This window comes from Saccostrea echinata, unplaced genomic scaffold (genome assembly GCF_033153115.1).
Source record: "Saccostrea echinata isolate AGI-Se365-2 ecotype Australia unplaced genomic scaffold, CSIRO_AGI_Sech_v1 ptg000030l, whole genome shotgun sequence".
NCBI lineage: Eukaryota > Metazoa > Mollusca > Bivalvia > Ostreida > Ostreidae > Saccostrea > Saccostrea echinata.
Window position 1 is genome coordinate 4,528,334 of NW_026889779.1, and position 21,014 is coordinate 4,549,347.

The following is a 21,014-nucleotide window of genomic DNA, read 5'->3' on the forward strand; positions in this document are numbered from 1 at the left end:
ACGCGTTTTGTGCACAATTTTGAGTGAAAATATTTAAATAAATTATGTACTGAAATATAAAATTTGTAGACTTAGCGTTTTCGTCGATATCTTTTGAAAAAAAAAAAAAATAAAAGACATATCTTTTTTAACAATCGTAAAATTAAAAAAAAAAACGCGTGAAAACTATAAAGCAATCATATCAATATTTTAATCGCCAATAAAAAGAAATCATTATAAAATATTAAGTGTGAATATTGAAATAAAAGATTCCACTTATTGTGTGGACATTTGCCACGATCGGAATATTATTTACTTTTCTGACGAACAATGGCAAATTACAACCAGTATATCAGAATATGAAGTTTTCTTTGAACATACATTGGACATCTACCAAATTCGAAATAAACCATTAAGTTATTTGTAGATTTTCGAAGCAACATAATTTTCTTCAAAAAGTTAATATGTACTTGCTCAACATGTAAAATATACAGCATTTTAAATACACATTATGACCACCTTAGACCCACAGTTGAACGCAGGTCCCATGGTTCAAGGATTTCTCAAATTTGGTAGGCAGATTATTCCTCACAAAAAAACTTTAACCTTGGTCATAACTTTTGAATGAGAGGAGACATTAAGGCTTTAATATTTCACACGTGCATTACCTGTGACAAGACCTTTCTGAACATACTATAAATTTACTAATTTAGATTATATGACCTTGAGGTCTCTGGTCGAGCCTCTTTATTGTAAACCACTCATTTCTTCCTCGAAAATTGGGTTATAAATGTGGGATAAATCCAGAGACTTACGAGTATTCCTTTCTGAGGTCTCAGGTTTTATCCTTCATTTATAACCCAACCGGAAGTCAATGTATCCGATTCGAAGTCTTATTTTGTATCGAGATAATTTTCGAGGAAGAAATGAGTGGGTTTACAATAAAGAGGCTCGACCAGAGACGTCCGAAACGATTATTATTTGACAAGAAAAAAGTCTCTCGAAGCGAACGGTGTCATTTTAAAGTAGGTTAATGATTGATATATAAACAAAATACGAGCTTGAAGCGGGGGTGCCTGAAATTGAGTTAGGTACCTTGTGGTAAAAATAAGTAGGGGTGCCCCGTATACGAAACAAGTGCCTCTGCTTGGTAGTACGGTAGTCAGGACTCTCATATTTTCTCTTGTGCAATACATGTGAAAAAACATAGCCTTTATGAATGCAAATGCACTTTGATTTTTCTCAAGACCTTGAAGTCTGAGCTTCAAAAACTTTGATCTTGGCCATGATTTACTGCACTAGAACATGTTACATCTTCAAAAATATTTTAAGAGGATGAAGGACACTTACACATAACTCAGTTTAACTACGTCACAATCTATAATAATATAAGGGCAAACATGATTTAAACCATTGGTACTAATGTATAAAATGTCAGTTTGTTTTACTTCACTATATATACGATCTGTTAGTACATGTACTTCCATGGTGAATACAGGGGAAGTATTATATAATTACGTAAATTTCTTAAATGCAGATCTTAATCAGCACATGGTAGGGTATTTTGTGACACAGGGAACACAAAAATTATTTTTGTATGGTTGTTGACAGAATATCTTATTTCATACAGTTGGTTTTCCCGTACTCGAGAAATGTAAGCATGACACTTTTTTTTCATACTTAGGTATATATGTCTTGTTTAACTATGTCCTATGCAATATTAAGGTAAGTTTCACTTTTCGATATTTTTACAGTGAATCAATGAAATAGCGAACTAATTTTTCAAATATTGAATGATAGATTTTTTTTCAAATGAAGTTTTTGTTGTTGAAGTTATCTTAAAAAGTACCTTGACGCAATTTACCCTATCCAGATGCAGTGAAATAAAAGAAACATTTCTTTTTAATTTAATCATTATTCATACTCTGACTTTTCATATATATATATGCTTAAAGATTCCCATTAAGGACAGAATAATGGGTCCGTAAACATGGAGAAACAGAATTCCATGTATAGACTCTTTAGGGCATGGTATTTGTCAATCAATATCTCTAAAATAATGTAAGAAACCTTATGATATAACTGTTACAAAATATGTGGAACATATATTAAATGAGCAAAATATGAAAAAAAAAAAAAAATGAATGACAGAATTATTCAGCTCAAGGTCTTCCTTCACCTTAAAAGATAGTATAATGGACAGACAAGACAATTTTTAAATTCAATATGTCAGAGCTAGTTCGCTTAACTTCGCTCAGCTCATGGCTAGGATTCTACTTATTTTTACTTTATTTCTCGTTTATTGATAAAACGGCCGACTCCTGTGGCCTATTGGCAAAAACTGGTATATGTCACCACATAAACATAATTTCCGAATAAAAATTCTACTCAAAATACATATACTAGAAATACGCAGTAGAATTCATCTTAGAAATAATTTATCAAACCGGAAGAAGTTTAGGTTGCAGGTCGTGTTTTATTTTTCACACGGAAGTAACGTAGGATAGTCAACATGGCGTCTGTAGCAGCATGGAACTTCCTGGCATTTAATTTAATTTTAATTACTCTTCAAGTTCTTGCAGGGTATGTATGTATTACGATCTTTTGAGAGGGTCCACGATATCTATATTTCCATTCACCATTGAAATTATTGTGAGAATCTAAATGAATGACACTGTTAAAAAACACCGGTATTTTCATTGTTTACAGTTATGCACACTTGTAGAATTTTCATTGGATGAAATGTAAAAAGTATTCATTAAGTCATTCTGTACTTAAAAGAAGTCAAACTTGTATTTTCTATCATGTGTTCATCTATTAAAAGTTGTATTTTAAAGAAAAATTTATAAATTTCTCATGACTTTAACCCCCCCTTTTTTTCCCTGTCCCCTTCTAAAGTGACTGCATGCAGCAGCACTGCAGGTGTCGTAACAGTATTTCACTTGAGGTTCACGTCAAATCATGGCTGACGCAAAATAATTCCTGAATCTTCCCTTCCGATTCGGGCATTTTAACACGAGACTGGAGCTGAATTTTTTTATGAGATGAAAAACAATATGTAAACTTCCTATATTGACTAGATTCATTAAAATTTAGGGCGTGCTGAATTTTCTATATACTGTATTTGAGTGGGGAGTGATTAGGTCCTGGACTTGATTTTCAAGCACCTGCTCGACTTCGAGCGAGACAAACTTGCGTGCCTTGCTGGATGGCTATGTATTTTTTGGTACTAAAATCTTTATAAAGAATTGTTTTACAAGATCTGAAAAGGAAACTTCTCAAAAGTTTGTTTTCAATTAATACCATCTACTCAAAGTTGCGCATTTTTGGTAAGAATATATAGCAAAATTTAATACTGTTGTGCAACCTGCAGTAAAAGCAGATTTTATACTTCGAAATATTGTAGTCTATAATTTAAGGTTTAATTTCGTGAGTTTAGACGGAAAATGAGAAATAATGGCATTTTTTGACCGTCATTGCTGTTCGTTCGCGTTTAATGGAGCATAGAAAATTAGTCCAGATTTCCTCTAAAATAATTTATCTTGACCACACAAGGGCCTGATTTCGATGTATCGGGTTGAGAGAAATGCATGAAAATTAGAGGACACTTTAACAAATACCTTGCCATCACACTCGTTAACATTATTTACTCATAAACAATTTCAAAATCTATCAATTTAAAGAATTTAGACTAAACCCGGAGCAAAATAAAAATTCTGAATATATGTAAATATCCGTTAATTTGGAACACAGTGGTAACAGATAAAGAAATCTAGATCGTAAAAAGAATTATTTAGGCAAAACAATCGTAATTAAGCAGAAAAGGCCATGATATTTCAATAATATTTATTATTTCAATGCTCTTTTTAACCCCACCCCCCTTCCTTATGACAAAGACTACTTCTTTCGCCCTGTTATAAAAAGCAAACATATTTTAAATAATTTTTAATCCTTATGTGAATCAGTATGCATTAATTAAAAATCTGAGACCAAAAAACAACAAAAGTTCAACGCGCAAGATCATTACATACAGTTCAACTTTTGCCATATTTTTAGAAATCCGTGTTCACCGCGAACACCCCTGTCACCGAGTGTCGCCAATATTTTTCCTACCTTGAGACGGATTTTTATGAAACTTGCTTTATTACATTGAATATTCATTACAGATCGGGAAAATAGCATTATACTGGCAAGCAAAAATTTTCACTCTTATTGCAGGTGTCGTAACAGTATTTCACTTGAGGTTCACGTCAAATCATGGCTGACGCAAAATAATTCCTGAATCTTCCCTTCCGATTCGGGCATTTTAACACGAGACTGGAGCTGAATTTTTTTATGAGATGAAAAACAATATGTAAACTTCCTATATTGACTAGATTCATTAAAATTTAGGGCGTGCTGAATTTTCTATATACTGTATTTGAGTGGGGAGTGATTAGGTCCTGGACTTGATTTTCAAGCACCTGCTCGACTTCGAGCGAGACAAACTTGCGTGCCTTGCTGGATGGCTATGTATTTTTTGGTACTAAAATCTTTATAAAGAATTGTTTTACAAGATCTGAAAAGGAAACTTCTCAAAAGTTTGTTTTCAATTAATACCATCTACTCAAAGTTGCGCATTTTTGGTAAGAATATATAGCAAAATTTAATACTGTTGTGCAACCTGCAGTAAAAGCAGATTTTATACTTCGAAATATTGTAGTCTATAATTTAAGGTTTAATTTCGTGAGTTTAGACGGAAAATGAGAAATAATGGCATTTTTTGACCGTCATTGCTGTTCGTTCGCGTTTAATGGAGCATAGAAAATTAGTCCAGATTTCCTCTAAAATAATTTATCTTGACCACACAAGGGCCTGATTTCGATGTATCGGGTTGAGAGAAATGCATGAAAATTAGAGGACACTTTAACAAATACCTTGCCATCACACTCGTTAACATTATTTACTCATAAACAATTTCAAAATCTATCAATTTAAAGAATTTAGACTAAACCCGGAGCAAAATAAAAATTCTGAATATATGTAAATATCCGTTAATTTGGAACACAGTGGTAACAGATAAAGAAATCTAGATCGTAAAAAGAATTATTTAGGCAAAACAATCGTAATTAAGCAGAAAAGGCCATGATATTTCAATAATATTTATTATTTCAATGCTCTTTTTAACCCCACCCCCCTTCCTTATGACAAAGACTACTTCTTTCGCCCTGTTATAAAAAGCAAACATATTTTAAATAATTTTTAATCCTTATGTGAATCAGTATGCATTAATTAAAAATCTGAGACCAAAAAACAACAAAAGTTCAACGCGCAAGATCATTACATACAGTTCAACTTTTGCCATATTTTTAGAAATCCGTGTTCACCGCGAACACCCCTGTCACCGAGTGTCGCCAATATTTTTCCTACCTTGAGACGGATTTTTATGAAACTTGCTTTATTACATTGAATATTCATTACAGATCGGGAAAATAGCATTATACTGGCAAGCAAAAATTTTCACTCTTATTGCAGGTGTCGTAACAGTATTTCACTTGAGGTTCACGTCAAATCATGGCTGACGCAAAATAATTCCTGAATCTTCCCTTCCGATTCGGGCATTTTAACACGAGACTGGAGCTGAATTTTTTTATGAGATGAAAAACAATATGTAAACTTCCTATATTGACTAGATTCATTAAAATTTAGGGCGTGCTGAATTTTCTATATACTGTATTTGAGTGGGGAGTGATTAGGTCCTGGACTTGATTTTCAAGCACCTGCTCGACTTCGAGCGAGACAAACTTGCGTGCCTTGCTGGATGGCTATGTATTTTTTGGTACTAAAATCTTTATAAAGAATTGTTTTACAAGATCTGAAAAGGAAACTTCTCAAAAGTTTGTTTTCAATTAATACCATCTACTCAAAGTTGCGCATTTTTGGTAAGAATATATAGCAAAATTTAATACTGTTGTGCAACCTGCAGTAAAAGCAGATTTTATACTTCGAAATATTGTAGTCTATAATTTAAGGTTTAATTTCGTGAGTTTAGACGGAAAATGAGAAATAATGGCATTTTTTGACCGTCATTGCTGTTCGTTCGCGTTTAATGGAGCATAGAAAATTAGTCCAGATTTCCTCTAAAATAATTTATCTTGACCACACAAGGGCCTGATTTCGATGTATCGGGTTGAGAGAAATGCATGAAAATTAGAGGACACTTTAACAAATACCTTGCCATCACACTCGTTAACATTATTTACTCATAAACAATTTCAAAATCTATCAATTTAAAGAATTTAGACTAAACCCGGAGCAAAATAAAAATTCTGAATATATGTAAATATCCGTTAATTTGGAACACAGTGGTAACAGATAAAGAAATCTAGATCGTAAAAAGAATTATTTAGGCAAAACAATCGTAATTAAGCAGAAAAGGCCATGATATTTCAATAATATTTATTATTTCAATGCTCTTTTTAACCCCACCCCCCTTCCTTATGACAAAGACTACTTCTTTCGCCCTGTTATAAAAAGCAAACATATTTTAAATAATTTTTAATCCTTATGTGAATCAGTATGCATTAATTAAAAATCTGAGACCAAAAAACAACAAAAGTTCAACGCGCAAGATCATTACATACAGTTCAACTTTTGCCATATTTTTAGAAATCCGTGTTCACCGCGAACACCCCTGTCACCGAGTGTCGCCAATATTTTTCCTACCTTGAGACGGATTTTTATGAAACTTGCTTTATTACATTGAATATTCATTACAGATCGGGAAAATAGCATTATACTGGCAAGCAAAAATTTTCACTCTTATTGCAGGTGTCGTAACAGTATTTCACTTGAGGTTCACGTCAAATCATGGCTGACGCAAAATAATTCCTGAATCTTCCCTTCCGATTCGGGCATTTTAACACGAGACTGGAGCTGAATTTTTTTATGAGATGAAAAACAATATGTAAACTTCCTATATTGACTAGATTCATTAAAATTTAGGGCGTGCTGAATTTTCTATATACTGTATTTGAGTGGGGAGTGATTAGGTCCTGGACTTGATTTTCAAGCACCTGCTCGACTTCGAGCGAGACAAACTTGCGTGCCTTGCTGGATGGCTATGTATTTTTTGGTACTAAAATCTTTATAAAGAATTGTTTTACAAGATCTGAAAAGGAAACTTCTCAAAAGTTTGTTTTCAATTAATACCATCTACTCAAAGTTGCGCATTTTTGGTAAGAATATATAGCAAAATTTAATACTGTTGTGCAACCTGCACCCTAGGATGATTTTTCAAAACTCAGTCACATTTTATAAGGTACATGTATATTTATTTGAAACAATCAGAATGTTTATATTTTTTATGTATAAAATAAATTAAAATCATATACAACTTAAACTAAAATGAAAATTCAGTGACTTTGAAATTAAAACCAATGTGAATTGAACCAACATAGAAAATTGTGAAAATTTACACACGTGGAATTAAAGACTTTTACACCAAGACAATTTTATGGATATGAACATCTTTGTTAGCCAATTCAGTCCTATAATCTTCTGGAGTTGAGGAAATATGCATGATTCAATGCTTAAGAGTCTGATTTAATATAACTCCTCATCTCCTTGAGATGTGAAGATATAAATTGGACACTTGGATAGCAAAGATGAAAGATGAGGGGATACAATTAGAACATATGGCTAGTGAGGATGGATTATGAAGAGATAACTTTAACAGAGTTTTGAAATTGAATTGTTATGTCCACAGTTTTGAATATATTTCATGAAAGTATTAAAATTTCAAAATATATTTGTCGTTGATGTTTGTTGATAAACAAGTTTTTGACTCTTACATAGAGATATGTATATATAGTAAGAGCATGTCAACAGAGAAAGCTTTCATGATTATTTATCATCTTTAAACATTGACTTGCACTGTTCCAATAAATTGGTCAAAATTGATGTAAGGTTATGATTTGTGTCAAATAACCAAAATGGTCTTTAATTTCATTGTTACTTAAATTAAATATGTTCTGCTCATTCTTTTAAATTTTGTAAATTTTGAAATTTTTTGAATCACCTTTATTTTACTATGAGAAAAGAAAAAGAAATCATTTCTTTGCCAAATTTCTTGTACGAAAATATATGAATAGATATGGACTAACAACAGATAGTATATGATACTTTTTAAAGAACGCAACTGCATTACATGTAAATTTAGTTTTAAGGCATAAATTTCTGAGACTGAAATAGTTGAAACAACAGGGTTTTAAGTCAAGGACCAAAATACAACTTTCTTTAATCTACAAATTACTAGGAACTAAAATATTACTTAGGTGGGTGGTGTGGTACATGGAATTCTTGTTGTTGTTTTTTTTTTTTTTGTTTCAATAGTTGTGACCTGTTTTTTTTTCTTTCTTTGTTTCAGTAACAGTCATGTGTGTACATGTATTTAGTTTGAAAAGAATTGCTTTAATTTCATAGTAAATATATATTTTTTTAGCAGTCTGTAGTTGTACTGAAAATAATAAAATCTTATTTAATTTATAAATCTTTCTCTATTGTAGTCGAGACTTTTATAAAATATTAGGAGTATCAAAAAATGCCAAACTCAATCAGATTAAGAAAGCCTATAGAACTTTGGCCAAGGAACTGCATCCAGACAAAAATCCAGGTGATGAGGAAGCCAACAAGAGGTTCCAGGACCTGGGGGCTGCTTATGAAGTAAGATTAAATAGTATATGTGAAATTTTTTACATTTATATTAGATTTCCAATTTTTGTGTTATCTTGACCACTTTACATCTCTATTGATTTTTCTGTTGCTGATGGCAATGATGAGAAATGACTATCAATTGAGAAATCATAATTTGCAGGTTTTATCAGATTCAGAAAAAAGAAAGATTTATGACAAACATGGAGAAGAGGGTTTGAGTAAGGGGGATGTAGGAGGAGATCCATTTTCCAGGTAAATGATTTAATTTTTTTTCTTCTGTAGTTATGTGTAGCCTTTTTAAATGACAGGTTTTTTGTTTGGCATTTAAAAGAATAATGGATTTTTTTTTTCAGTTTCTTTGGAGATTTTAGTTTCTTTGGGGGTGGAGGAGGAGGCAGAGACCGGGAGATCCCCCGGGGTGGGGATATTGTGATGGACTTGGATGTCACTCTGGAGGAATTATACAGTGGAAACTTTGTAGAAGTATGTTTTGAAAATATATGCAAAATGTTTTAGTTCTATACTACCACTCATCCATCTATGCAGGTTTTCTGGTTTAGGACCATCTAAGCAATCGTACAAATACAAAATTGTACAACGATATAGATATAGTCATTTAATTGACAAATAGTTAAAAAATATATGTATATTAATACTCCATTTGACCCTAGTATTACATAAATTTCAGATTGTTCCATTGTAGGGATAAAGGCACAATTTTTCGGTATACATGTACTGGTACATGTATATCGTGATATATTGCAATACAAAATTTTTTGGTGATTCCCATCCCAATTCCATTGCAAAACTATTATTTGAAAGAATTGTTTACAGTGAGCATTGACCAGCTTGCTTCTTTATTCAGCTCTACTTGTATTAGAAATAGTAATGATTAAAAGGTAGCCACCGTTCTCTGTACTGTAGGTTGTTCGATATAAACCAGTTGCCAAACCAGCAAAGGGAACCAGGAAGTGTAACTGCCGGACAGAAATGGTCACTCAACAACTTGGACCGGGACGGTTCCAGATGACCCAGCAGCAAGTCTGTGATGATTGTCCAAATGTAAAGTAGGTTTTCTTTAGATACTTTAAACTCTTAGACTTAGTATGAAATAATTCAAGTAGAATTCAGGGTTCGACACTAACGGTGGACCGGCAGCCCGAGTCCACCAAAAAATTGGAAGGTCCACCAAATGTTCTGGACTAGGTGGACCATCGGTCCACTTAAAATTTAAATACTGTATTGAAAAATACACAGTCAAATTCCGGGTTATTTTTTCTATAAACTGACATCCGTAAATCAAACAATTAATTCATCCATACTTGTATTTTACAATAAATAGATATGGTAAAATTTGTTTTAGGTAAATATTTAGCTGAGTGTATATTTTACATGTTATATTGATGACTACAATAACAATAACATTAAGACGCAAGAACATTCAACACGGACCTTGAAAAAGAAGCATGTAAAATTCGTGCCAAATAAGTCAGTCTGTCCTTTGTTTATTTAATGCACAGAAAAGGTGTGAAAATGTACCCTGGGTAACAGGAAATCACTTCACGTCTGAACGCACACTGACGTCCAGGTTTGGAGATAATTAGAATTGATTGACAGTTGCATTTATGCATGTATTTTTTTTTTTTTTTAGATCTTCAAACAGGCATGATTTATATTTTATGAACACATTATCTGCAATTTCTTCTTTTTTTTCCTGCTATACATTTAATCACAAAAAAGAATCAGATGATTGCAGTTTATTTGAATAAATTATTAAAAATTAATAAATAAATAAATATACTTTTGTCGTTTTGCATTGTAGTAAAAATTGTTCAAGCCATAGATACATGAAAAATTCACTTGTTTATATGTACAACTTAATTGTTGGGATTTTAAATTTTATCTACCGTTGGAAGCAAAATAAATGCTGGTTTTTACCATTGTAAATAAATGATATTAAATTTAAAATAACAATTTTTTTTAATATATAAATTGTGTTCTATTTTAAAAATATTGAAATTTTTTTTGAAAAACTAATTGATTTGTTTCACTTGACCAGTTAAACATATACTTTATTAGTCTGACTGGACTGGGTACATATGTTAACTAGTTTCAAGCCTTGTGTAATGAATTCATTCATTAATTCAAACATTTATGAAGGCCCACCAGAATTTGAGAAGGTCCACCAATAATTTTTCACAAGTGGACCTGCGGTCCACCAAGGTTAAAAAGTTAGTGTCGAACCCTGGAATTCATACAAATAAACACTATTATTTTGCACATGTAATGCTTGAAGTTAGATTCTTGCTTCATTTAAACTTGTATAAATGGCAGTTTTGGTTTCATTTGGCAAAAATCTGCAAGTATGATGATCCTCTTGAGATATGAAATCTTTACATGCTGATATATATATATATATATATATATATATATATATATATATATATATATATATATATATATATACATGTATTACATGCTGTTTTGTAGAATGGTGCCTGAGGAAAAACTTTTGGAAATTGAGATAGAACCTGGTATGAGGGATGGTCAAGAGTACCCATTTGTAGCAGAAGGTAGAGCAAAAGTCATGGTATTTTTTTAAGGCAATTGTGTGATGCCATTCTATTATATATACAGGGATATTTTTAGGTGTATTCTTTTCTTTTCAGGTGAACCTCACATTGATGGGGAACCAGGTGACTTAAGATTTAAAATTAGACAACAAAAGTAAGAGCTTGTAATTTTTATTTGATTTTTAGCTTACAAGAGATGGAGACTGAGGTCAGCTATTCTGATGGAATAGTGTCTGTCTGTCTGTTTGCTGTGTTGTCTACAAACATTCTCCACTTCTTCTCCAGTACAGATGCACCTATTTCAGACTTGACACAAACCATCTTTGGGTAAAAAGGATTCAAGTTTGTTCAAATGTATAGTCAGGCCACATATCAAAGATGCATAAATGAAAACAAATCAAAAATGTGAGGGAAGCTTTTAAAAGCTTCATTATTGAATAGATTATAGTTTCTTCAAATGAAACATCCTAAGATATGGGGAACACAAAAATGGTTGGGGTCAAACTTTTACATAGGAATTTACAAGGAATTTTTATTGTTACAAAAACAGCATTTCAGTTTTATGCAAAGCGAGCTTTCTATGTAGTAAAGATTCAAATTTTTGCAAATTGCAAATTCTGGGGTGGGCTTTTACATTGAAAGATAACTAATATTTAAAAAATCTCTTAACTGGCTACAATGGGTAAACTTCAATTCAAGCCTCAATATAATGTGTATTACAATTTTTAGGTCACCTGAGCTATCTGTTTTGTCTGTCGTTGTGTGCCATGCATTTGAACATTTTCAGCTTCTTCTCTGCAACCCCTGAACCAATTTCATCCAATTTTGGCATAGAATATCTATGAGTGAAGGAGATCAAAGATTTTGAATTTCATGATCCCCCCCCCCCCCCAAACTCTAGGGATGGGTCTAAAACCATCAAAATGAGTGCAATCTTAAAAAAAAAAATTCTTTTTTACTCCTGGACATCAAGCAGTCAACTGTCGGCATGATTGCAATCAGCATTGAGCCCTCTACCATAAATGTGAAATTCATGGCCCCAGGATCAGGGATCAAAGCTAGGGTGGGACTGTAATGATCATATAGTGAAAATGCATAAATTCTTTACAAATATTCTTCTCTCCCCATTTATATAAAGCAGAAAAACCAGGTGTATGGCTATGATGATCAAGGGTGCCTCTTCCAAAATAATTATTGTGAAATTTGTGGCCCTGGGGTCAGGGGTTCTGCTTGAAAGGGGGGGGGGCTCTATGGATTATATAGTAAAAGTGCATTATTTCTTAGAAAATCTTCTTTGCCCCTAGATTTTAGTAGATGAACCAAGTATATAGTTATGATGAGCGTCTTCCAAAATTGTGAAATTTATGGCCCCAGAGTCAGTGGTTCATGTCTGTGTGTGTGGGGGGGATCTATTGAATATATAGTGGTAATGCATTATTTTTTTGTTGAAAATTATCTTCTCTGCCCATGGGTATGTAATAGAAAAACTAATTGCATGGTTATAATGAGCAAGGATGACTTTTCAAAAAGTTTGAAATTCATAAACCTGTGTCGGGTTTTGGTGTTAGGGTAATTCTCTTTTGAATATATAGTAGAAATAGTCATGCCCATGCCTGACCGGGATAGTGACAAACATGGAAAGTACTGGCAAATAAATAGATCAACTTTAAGATTTGTTACTGAGTATTGAATTAATGTTTTGCTGATCCCTGATAATCCTATTTTTCTTGCTTTTGAGCAACATAACTTCATTTATCAGCTTATTTTATTTTAATCTGTGAATCGTTACATTATACTCACGTGACCGCTAAGGCCCTTGGGCCTCTTGTTAAAATCGGAGACTTTTAGTTGATTACCATAAAAAAGTTCAATTATTTTAATACCTTTTCTTAGGAAGATAAAGTTACTGAGTAGGACTATGGCCCATGGACTGCTTTTTATTTGATTTTTTTTTTGGGGGGGGGGGGGGGAGCTTTTGGAGTGATTAACAAACAGAATTATATTTTCATTCATGCTTCTGATGAATATTTTCTAAGCGATAAAATTTTGTCAGCATTATTTTTTACTTCATTTCTTTTTACAGACATAGAAGATTTGAGAGAAAGGGAGATGATTTGTATACAAATGTAACTATTTCTCTCAAAGATGCCCTTATTGGATTTGAAATGGATATTAAACATTTAGACGGCCATTTGGTAAGATTTCATTTTAACTGAAACATCTGCATGAGTTTAGTCTTAAGTTTAAATTCAATTTAAAAATGATAAATTTTTGATTTTTTTGATAAAATATATCTGAGATGTTAATAACACCTGGTAGGTACATGTTGTTCGAGATAAAATAACATGGCCAGGGGCCCGCATGAGGAAGGCAGGGGAGGGCATGCCAAACTATGAAAACAATAATGTGAAAGGACAGCTGTTTATAACATTTGATATAGAGTTTCCCAAAGGCACCCTTACAGAGGAGGATAAAGAAGGTAAGAATTCTCACACACTGAAATGTTCATAGTTTACTGAACATTGGAACAGATATACTAAAAAGAAAACAAAACTACACAGGATATATCCATATTGATATTGTGTAGATTTGTAGTGGGGAATTACTAGCAGGGTATATACTTTATTCATTACTTTGGTTCAAAAGAAAATAGAAATACATGTAGCAGAAAATTGTCTGTCACTTGATCCTTAAATCCCTTTTTATTTTGGTCATTAATCTTCACATGTTTTTTTTTTTTTCAGCTTTAATTAAGATTTTAAAACAAGATTCCAAGCAAGTGGTATACAATGGACTTCAAGCAAGCATGTTTGCATGATGAAAGTGCAATGTAGGATGAAATTGTTGTACATGTATTTTTAAAAACAAGTCATGTATATGTTAAACATAACTTATATTCAACGAAAATGGGATGTATTTGAATGCTTTGTAATCACACTCTAATTATTTCTCTATCTACAAATTCTAAGATGACTATTTTGATATTGTAAATTTGTGTCATATTGTAGATTTTTTGGAGTATGTTCTTGAATTTTTTCAAATATTCCCAACTTAAAAGGTGCAAATATTGCAGTGTTATTGTTAGGTTAGCCATCATGAAAAATAATATAGTAAAGTTTAGATGATGAACTGGGTAATAATGGACATGAAGGTTCACCTAAAATGTTTATTACTGTGTTTTTGTTATATTCAATCCAATGTTTATTGACCACAAACTCAGTATAATTTATATGTTGTATTGAAGCAGGTTCTGTGTAAAAATAGCACGAATGAGATAAAAAAAAACAACTACAGATGTCTTAATTCTATCGCTTTATGATTGTTTGTCTTTTCTTGTATTACTAGAATTCTTTCTTTATAAGATGCTTTGTCACAAGAAATTTATTTATTTTTTCTTAGCTAAGCAATCAAAACTGCAATTTGGTAATTTCATACTTTATATTAAGTTGTGTCTTTCTGTATCACAAAGAGATCAAATTCTATCTGTCTCCTTCTTAATGTCTGAGTAAGAATATTTTCGTTTGTGTGTGAATGCAATGATTTGTTAATTGTCAGTCTGAGGAATGATTGTGTTTCTGGTACAAAATTTATGATATTTTTTATTAATTCATGAAACTTACTCAGGGTGCATAACTCATTGATTTGATTTTGTAACAGTGCACGGGGAGGTAAATTTCAACCAATACCCAATTTCTGGATAATTTATGGCAATGTGAATTTTGACAATGGCAATGGATACTTGAAGTATGTAAACATGTAATAGTATGGTATGATAATTAACTCTGCTGCATGTTTCATTGCAATCTCCTGTATATACAGTTTTACAGTAAATTGATAGAATAAGATGTCAACAAATTGTTCACTACCCAGAAAGGGTAAGATACATTCATGTACTATATTTTAATTGTTATAATATACATGTATATAAACTTCTCATACTTTAAGAATATGAATAGTTGCTGTTGTTTTCCAGGTTCAGTAAACCAGAAATGTCCATAAATTCAAATTTTAGTGACTACCTGTGTGTGTATGCATTTAGAAACAAAAATCAAAACTTATTTTTAGCTGATTTATAAAAGATTTGATACATTATCTTAAAAAAAAAGATCTGTTGTTTTAAATCAAGATTTCAGTTTAAAACATATACATTATATTCAGATGTCCATTTTAGCCCTATTTAAATAATTTGTTAACTATATAGGGTATCTTGGAAGTTTTATTTTTTGGTAAAGATAATTCTACCATTGATTTCAGTTTCGTGATATCATAACTTCATGAGGGTGTATGTACTGACAATGTACGTAGTGAAGTGAAAATGTATGTAGTGATGTGAAAATGTGAGGTACAAGAGTTGTTTTCCTTTGTAGGAACTGATACTAAAGGTGGATACATTTAAGACTAAGAAATCTCTGTGCTGTATTTATAAGGCTTGTAAAATGAAATGAGGATCTCAATACTTTGGTTTTTTTTTGGTTTTTTTTTTTTCTGACAGTCAGATTCATTAACAAAATTGAAATGAATGGTTTTAGTCATGAAACAGCTACAAATTCGGATAAAACAGTAAAAGAAAAATTTCAGTTATTTTGAAATTTGCCATAACATCTCTGAATATAAGGTAATATTAGAAAGGTTACCAGGAGAGTTTCCTCAGATCCTTGTGTAGCGATCTATGTGAGCGGATCAAAGGATCTGATTTTAATCAGATTGCATGTGAAAATACATGTACATCAATTCTTTGAAAAGCATCTTCTTTGCTCCTAGGTATTCAACTGACAAAGTAAGTGTATAGTTTTGATGAACAAGAGTGATTCTTCCAAAAATTTGGAATCCGTGGCTCCTGGGTCAGGAGTTCTGAAGTTAGGATGCCAGAATGGGGCTCTATATATCATAGGAAAAAATGCATTGTTCTTTGATAATCATCTCTGCTTCTGGGTATTAAGCAGACAAACTAAGTGCCTGATTATAACAAACAGGAGTGCTTTTCCCAAACGTGTATACTTATGATGAGCAAAGACGCCTTTTCCAAAATTTGAAATGCATGCCCCCTGGGTCAGGGGTTCTGGAGTTAAGGCAGGGCTCTATAGATCATATAGTAAAAATGCTTAATTCTTTGAAAGTCTTCTTTGCTCCTGGATATAAAGCAGACAATTTAAGTGCATGGTTATGATAAGCAAGGGTGCCTATTCCGGTGCTCCCTCTCCATGGCACTTAATCTCACCTCTGATTTTTTTTTAGAGGTCCATGTTGTGCTCCTGATTTGAATTGTTTCAATGGACTTTGAGCTTCTCTACCACATCGGTCTATATGGCCGATAGCGTGTTAAAACACGACTTCGCGAAAACAGGATCTCTGTATCTTTTTTATGTTATCATTAGGTCACCTGAGTCAATGTTATCATTAGGTGACCTATCGCTATCCGTTCTCGTCCGTCGTCGTGCGTCATGTGTTAACATTTGAACATTTTTAGCTTCTCTGAAACCGCTTAACCAATTTCAACCAAATTTGGCATATAGCGTCTATGGGTGAAGGGGAACAAAAATTGTGAATTTCATGGTCCCTGCCCCCCTGGGGCCTGAGGAGTGGGGCTAAAACCACCAAAAATAATGCAATCTTTAAAAATCTTCTTCTTTACTCCTGGACATCAAGCAGTCAAACTGTTGGCATCATTGTAATAAGCATTGAGCCCTCTACCAAAATTGTGAAATTCATGGCCCCAGGGTCAGGGGTTCTGGTGCTAGGGTGGGGCTATATAGATCATATAGTGAAAATACATTATTTCTTTGAAAATCTTCTTCTCTGCTCCTGGGTATTAAATAAAGTAACTAAGTACATAGTTATGAAGAGCAAGAGTACCTCTTCCAAAATTGTGAAATTCATGGACCCAGGGTCAGGGTTTCTGGTGTTAGGGCGGGGCTCTATTGATTTTATAGTGAAAATACATTAATTCTTTGGAAATCTTCTTCTCTGCCCCTGGGTATTAAATAAAGTAACTAAGTATATAGTTATGATGAGCAAGAGTGCCTCTTCCAAAATTGTGAAATTCATGGCCCCAGGGTCAGGTGTTCTGGTGTTAGGATGGGGCTCTATTGCATAATTATATAGTGAAAATGCATTAATTTTTTGAAAATCTTTTCTGCTCCTGGTTATTATATAAAGTAAGTAAGTACATAGTTATGATCAGCAAGAGTTTCTCTTCATAAATTATGAATTTCATGGCCCCAGGGTTAGGGGTTCTGGTGTTAGGGCGGGGCTCTATTGATTATATAGTGAAAATGCATTAATTCTTTGAAAATCTTCTTCTCTGCTCCTGGGTATTATATAAAGTAACTAAGTACATAGTTATGATGAGCAAGGGTGCCTCTTCCAAAATTGTGAATTTCATGGCCCCAGGGTCTGGGGTTCTGGTGTTAGGGCGGGGCTCTATTGACTGTATAGTGAAAATGCATTAATTCTTTGAAAAACTTCTTCCCTGCTCCTGGATATTAAATAAACTAAGAACATAGTTATGATGAGCAAGAGTGCCTCTTTCAAAATTGTGAATTTTATGGCCCCTGGGTCAGGGGTTCTGGAGATAGGGCGGGGCTCTATTGATTTTATAGTGAAAATGCATTAATTCTTTGAAAATCTTCTTCCCTGCTCCTGGATATTAAATAAACTAAGAACATAGTTATGATGAGCAAGAGTGCCTCTTCCAAAATTGTGAATTTTATGTCCCCAGGGTCAGGGGTTCTGGTGTTAGGGCGGGGCTCTATGATTAAAAAGTAAAATTGCATTAGTTCTTTGAAAATCTTCTTCTCTGCTCCTGGGTATTAAATAAAGTAACTAAGTACATAGTCATTAAGAGCAAGAGTGCCTCTTCCAAAATTGTGAAATTCATTGCCCAAGGGTCAGGGGTTCTGGTGTTAGGGCAATACAGCCCCAGTGAAAATACATTAATTGTTTGAAAATCTTCTTCTCTGCTCCTGGGTATTAAATAAAGTAACTAAGGGTAAGGCCCCTGGGTCAGGGGTTTTGGTGTTCAGGGGTTCTGGTGTTGGGGCGGGACTCTATTGATTATATAGTAAAATTGCATTAATTTTTTGAAAATCTTCTTCTCTGCTCCTGGGTGTTAAATAAAGTAAGTACATAGTTATGATCAGCAAGAGTGTCTCTTCCAAAATTGTGAAATTCATGGCCCCAGGGTCAGGGGTTCTAGTGTTAGGGCGGGGCTCTATTGATTATATAGTGAAAATACATTAATTCTTTGAAAATCTTCTGCTCTGCGCCTGGATATTAAATAAAATAACTAAGAACATAGTTATGGTGAGCATGCATGGTTGCCTTTTCCGAAATAATGAATTTTATGGCCCGTGGGTCAAGGGTTCTGGTGTTAGGGCGGGGCTCTATTGATTAAATAATAAAATTGCATTAAATCTTAGAAAATCGTCTTCTCTGCTCGTGGATATTAAATAAACTAAGTACATAGTGACGATGAGTTATGATGAGCATGGTTGCCTCTTCCAAAATTATGAATTTTAAGGCCCCTGGGTCAAGGGTTCTGGTGTTAGGGCGGGTCTCTATTGATTATATAGGGAAATTGCATTAATTCTTTCAAAATCTTCTTCTCTGCTCCTTGTATTATTCAAACAAAGGAATTGCATGGTTATGATAAGGAAGAATGCCTCTTCCAAATTGAGAAATTCATGGCCCCTGGGTCAGGGGTTAGGTGAAGGGGGGGGGGGGACTCTATTGATTATATATTGAAAATGCATAATTTCTTTCAAAATTTTTTTTTCTACCACTGGTTATAAAGCAAAGACACAAGTGTATAGTTATGATGAGCAAGGGTGCTTCTTCCTGAATTGTGAGTTCATGGCCCCTGGGTCAGATGTGTTGGTGTAAGGGTGGGGCTTTATTTATTTATTAACATAGTGAAAATGCATTTCTTTGAAATTCTTCTATGCTTCTGGGCATATTCGAGGCAAACAGAGTAGAAGTTTTAATATGCAAAGGTATTTTTACCAGAATTTCGAACACCTGGACCATTTAGTCAAGTGTTCTGGTTCTGCCCAGTGCTCTATTAACTTGTATTCTGCTGAGCAAAGTTATTCCCCTTTACCATTCACCTTTGATAATTAATCACTGTAAACAATGTATTTGAAAGGTTAATAGAATAAGAGAATTATGCAAGAATATTTATTGTAAAATACAAAAAGTACTTTCACAGTTTTAATGATCAGGTAGACTTGGAAATAATAGATGAATAAAATTGAGACAAAAATAACTTATCTTTTTAAATGTTCTTCAAAGGCCAAGAGAGACCAATGTGAAAAGTAATAATATGGGGTTAAAAAAAGACATTTTGTTAGTGATAAATGGGGGACAAATAGATACTAGACCAAATATTTTGTTGATGCAAATCATACTGTATTTCTTGCTTTTGGGCAACAAAGCTTCATTTATCAGTTTTATGGATCCTATAAATTGTTGTATTGTACTCAGGTGACCGTTAAGGCCCTTCGGCCTCTTGTTAAGGTATATAATCTATAAATCATCTTTTAGGAAATTTTCACTAATATTAAACCCTGTAAAAATTAATACTTTATACTTTGGTAAAATCTAGATTTTACGTTTTGAAGACATAAATGACTTTGAAAATGGTGCAAATTTCTGAAGCAAGAACGATTTTCCCGACGATTGGCATATTTTTTTCCTGATTAATTACATAAAGAATATTTGATATATTTAAAAAGCAGGTTTTCTCTGCTTTTAACATATGTAAATATTGTTGTAAAAAAATATGTAAAAATTTGAATCTACACCACCTGAGAATGTGTCCACATTTAAAAAAAGATTCATCTCATATCAAACTTTGATTTTCTATTGTGCCCCCCCCCCCTCCAACGGTCTTGGTAGAGTAAAGCTAAACTTGAGAAACTTTTAATATTTTGCTCTGGAGGAAACTTACTTTATTGCTTTATCTTAATTTACTTAAACAGTTATACAAAGACATACACCATAGGAATTAATATATCATGATATATGATTGCTCGCTTAACTTTAACGTTGAACCCACAAGCGACGCAGTAATTACTTATATGTACTATACATTTGCTTAAAGATACTCTCACATAAAAATGTATTTTTCCCTCATTGTGAGCATTTTTATCTTGAAATCTTCAAAAATCACTGAAATACCTGGCAAAGGTCTCTATGTCATTTTACGCAGAATTTTATCACAGTACCGAGAATGTTGCAAAAGGAGACTGGTGAACAAGGCGCGTGAATACATATAGCTTCAGATATATAAAAATCATAATCAATTTGTGAATTTAGTATTTAGAGTAAAGTTCTCATTGTTGAAATTCATGAAAGTATGACAAACAAAACTTTTCTGAGGAAAATTTTGTTTGGAAAAAATATTTTGTTGTTAAAAAAAATGACTGTGGTATTGGTGGGGCTCGAACACTAGCAATAAAAATCCTGAGTATCATTTTCCATTGAGACTACACAGCTCTTGATGAATTTTGGCATTTAAATCATTTGACTAAATAGACTTCAAGTATTTCTCGGAAAGATGCTAATATTGTGTCATAAGTGTATTTTTAAGGTATGGTGGGTCTTTGTTGACCTAAAAATGTATATATTTTCGCATACTTTGAGGATAAACTTTGAAAAATATGGAGGGAAGACCCACTCAGATAAAAAAAATTGTGTTTTAGTATGAGAAAATGATCCTTTTTGCCCTCTCTAGTGTGTGTATATTATTTCCTAGGCAAATAATTTCAA

General features: G+C 33.0%; 1 protein-coding gene across 1 annotated transcript; it reads left to right on the forward strand.

Moving 5' to 3' along the window:
• The first annotated feature begins 2,469 nt into the window (after window positions 1–2,469).
• On the forward strand, window positions 2,470–15,700 carry LOC133196237 (dnaJ homolog shv-like). Its single transcript, XM_061332153.1, has 10 exons — window positions 2,470–2,562; window positions 8,526–8,682; window positions 8,834–8,925; window positions 9,027–9,156; window positions 9,598–9,740; window positions 11,164–11,246; window positions 11,343–11,400; window positions 13,330–13,441; window positions 13,566–13,725; window positions 13,991–15,700. The coding sequence occupies exons 1-10, from the start codon at window positions 2,492–2,494 to the stop codon at window positions 14,062–14,064; spliced, it is 1,080 nt and encodes a 359-aa protein (XP_061188137.1). The 5' UTR covers window positions 2,470–2,491; the 3' UTR covers window positions 14,065–15,700.
• The last annotated feature ends 5,314 nt before the right edge of the window (window positions 15,701–21,014 follow it).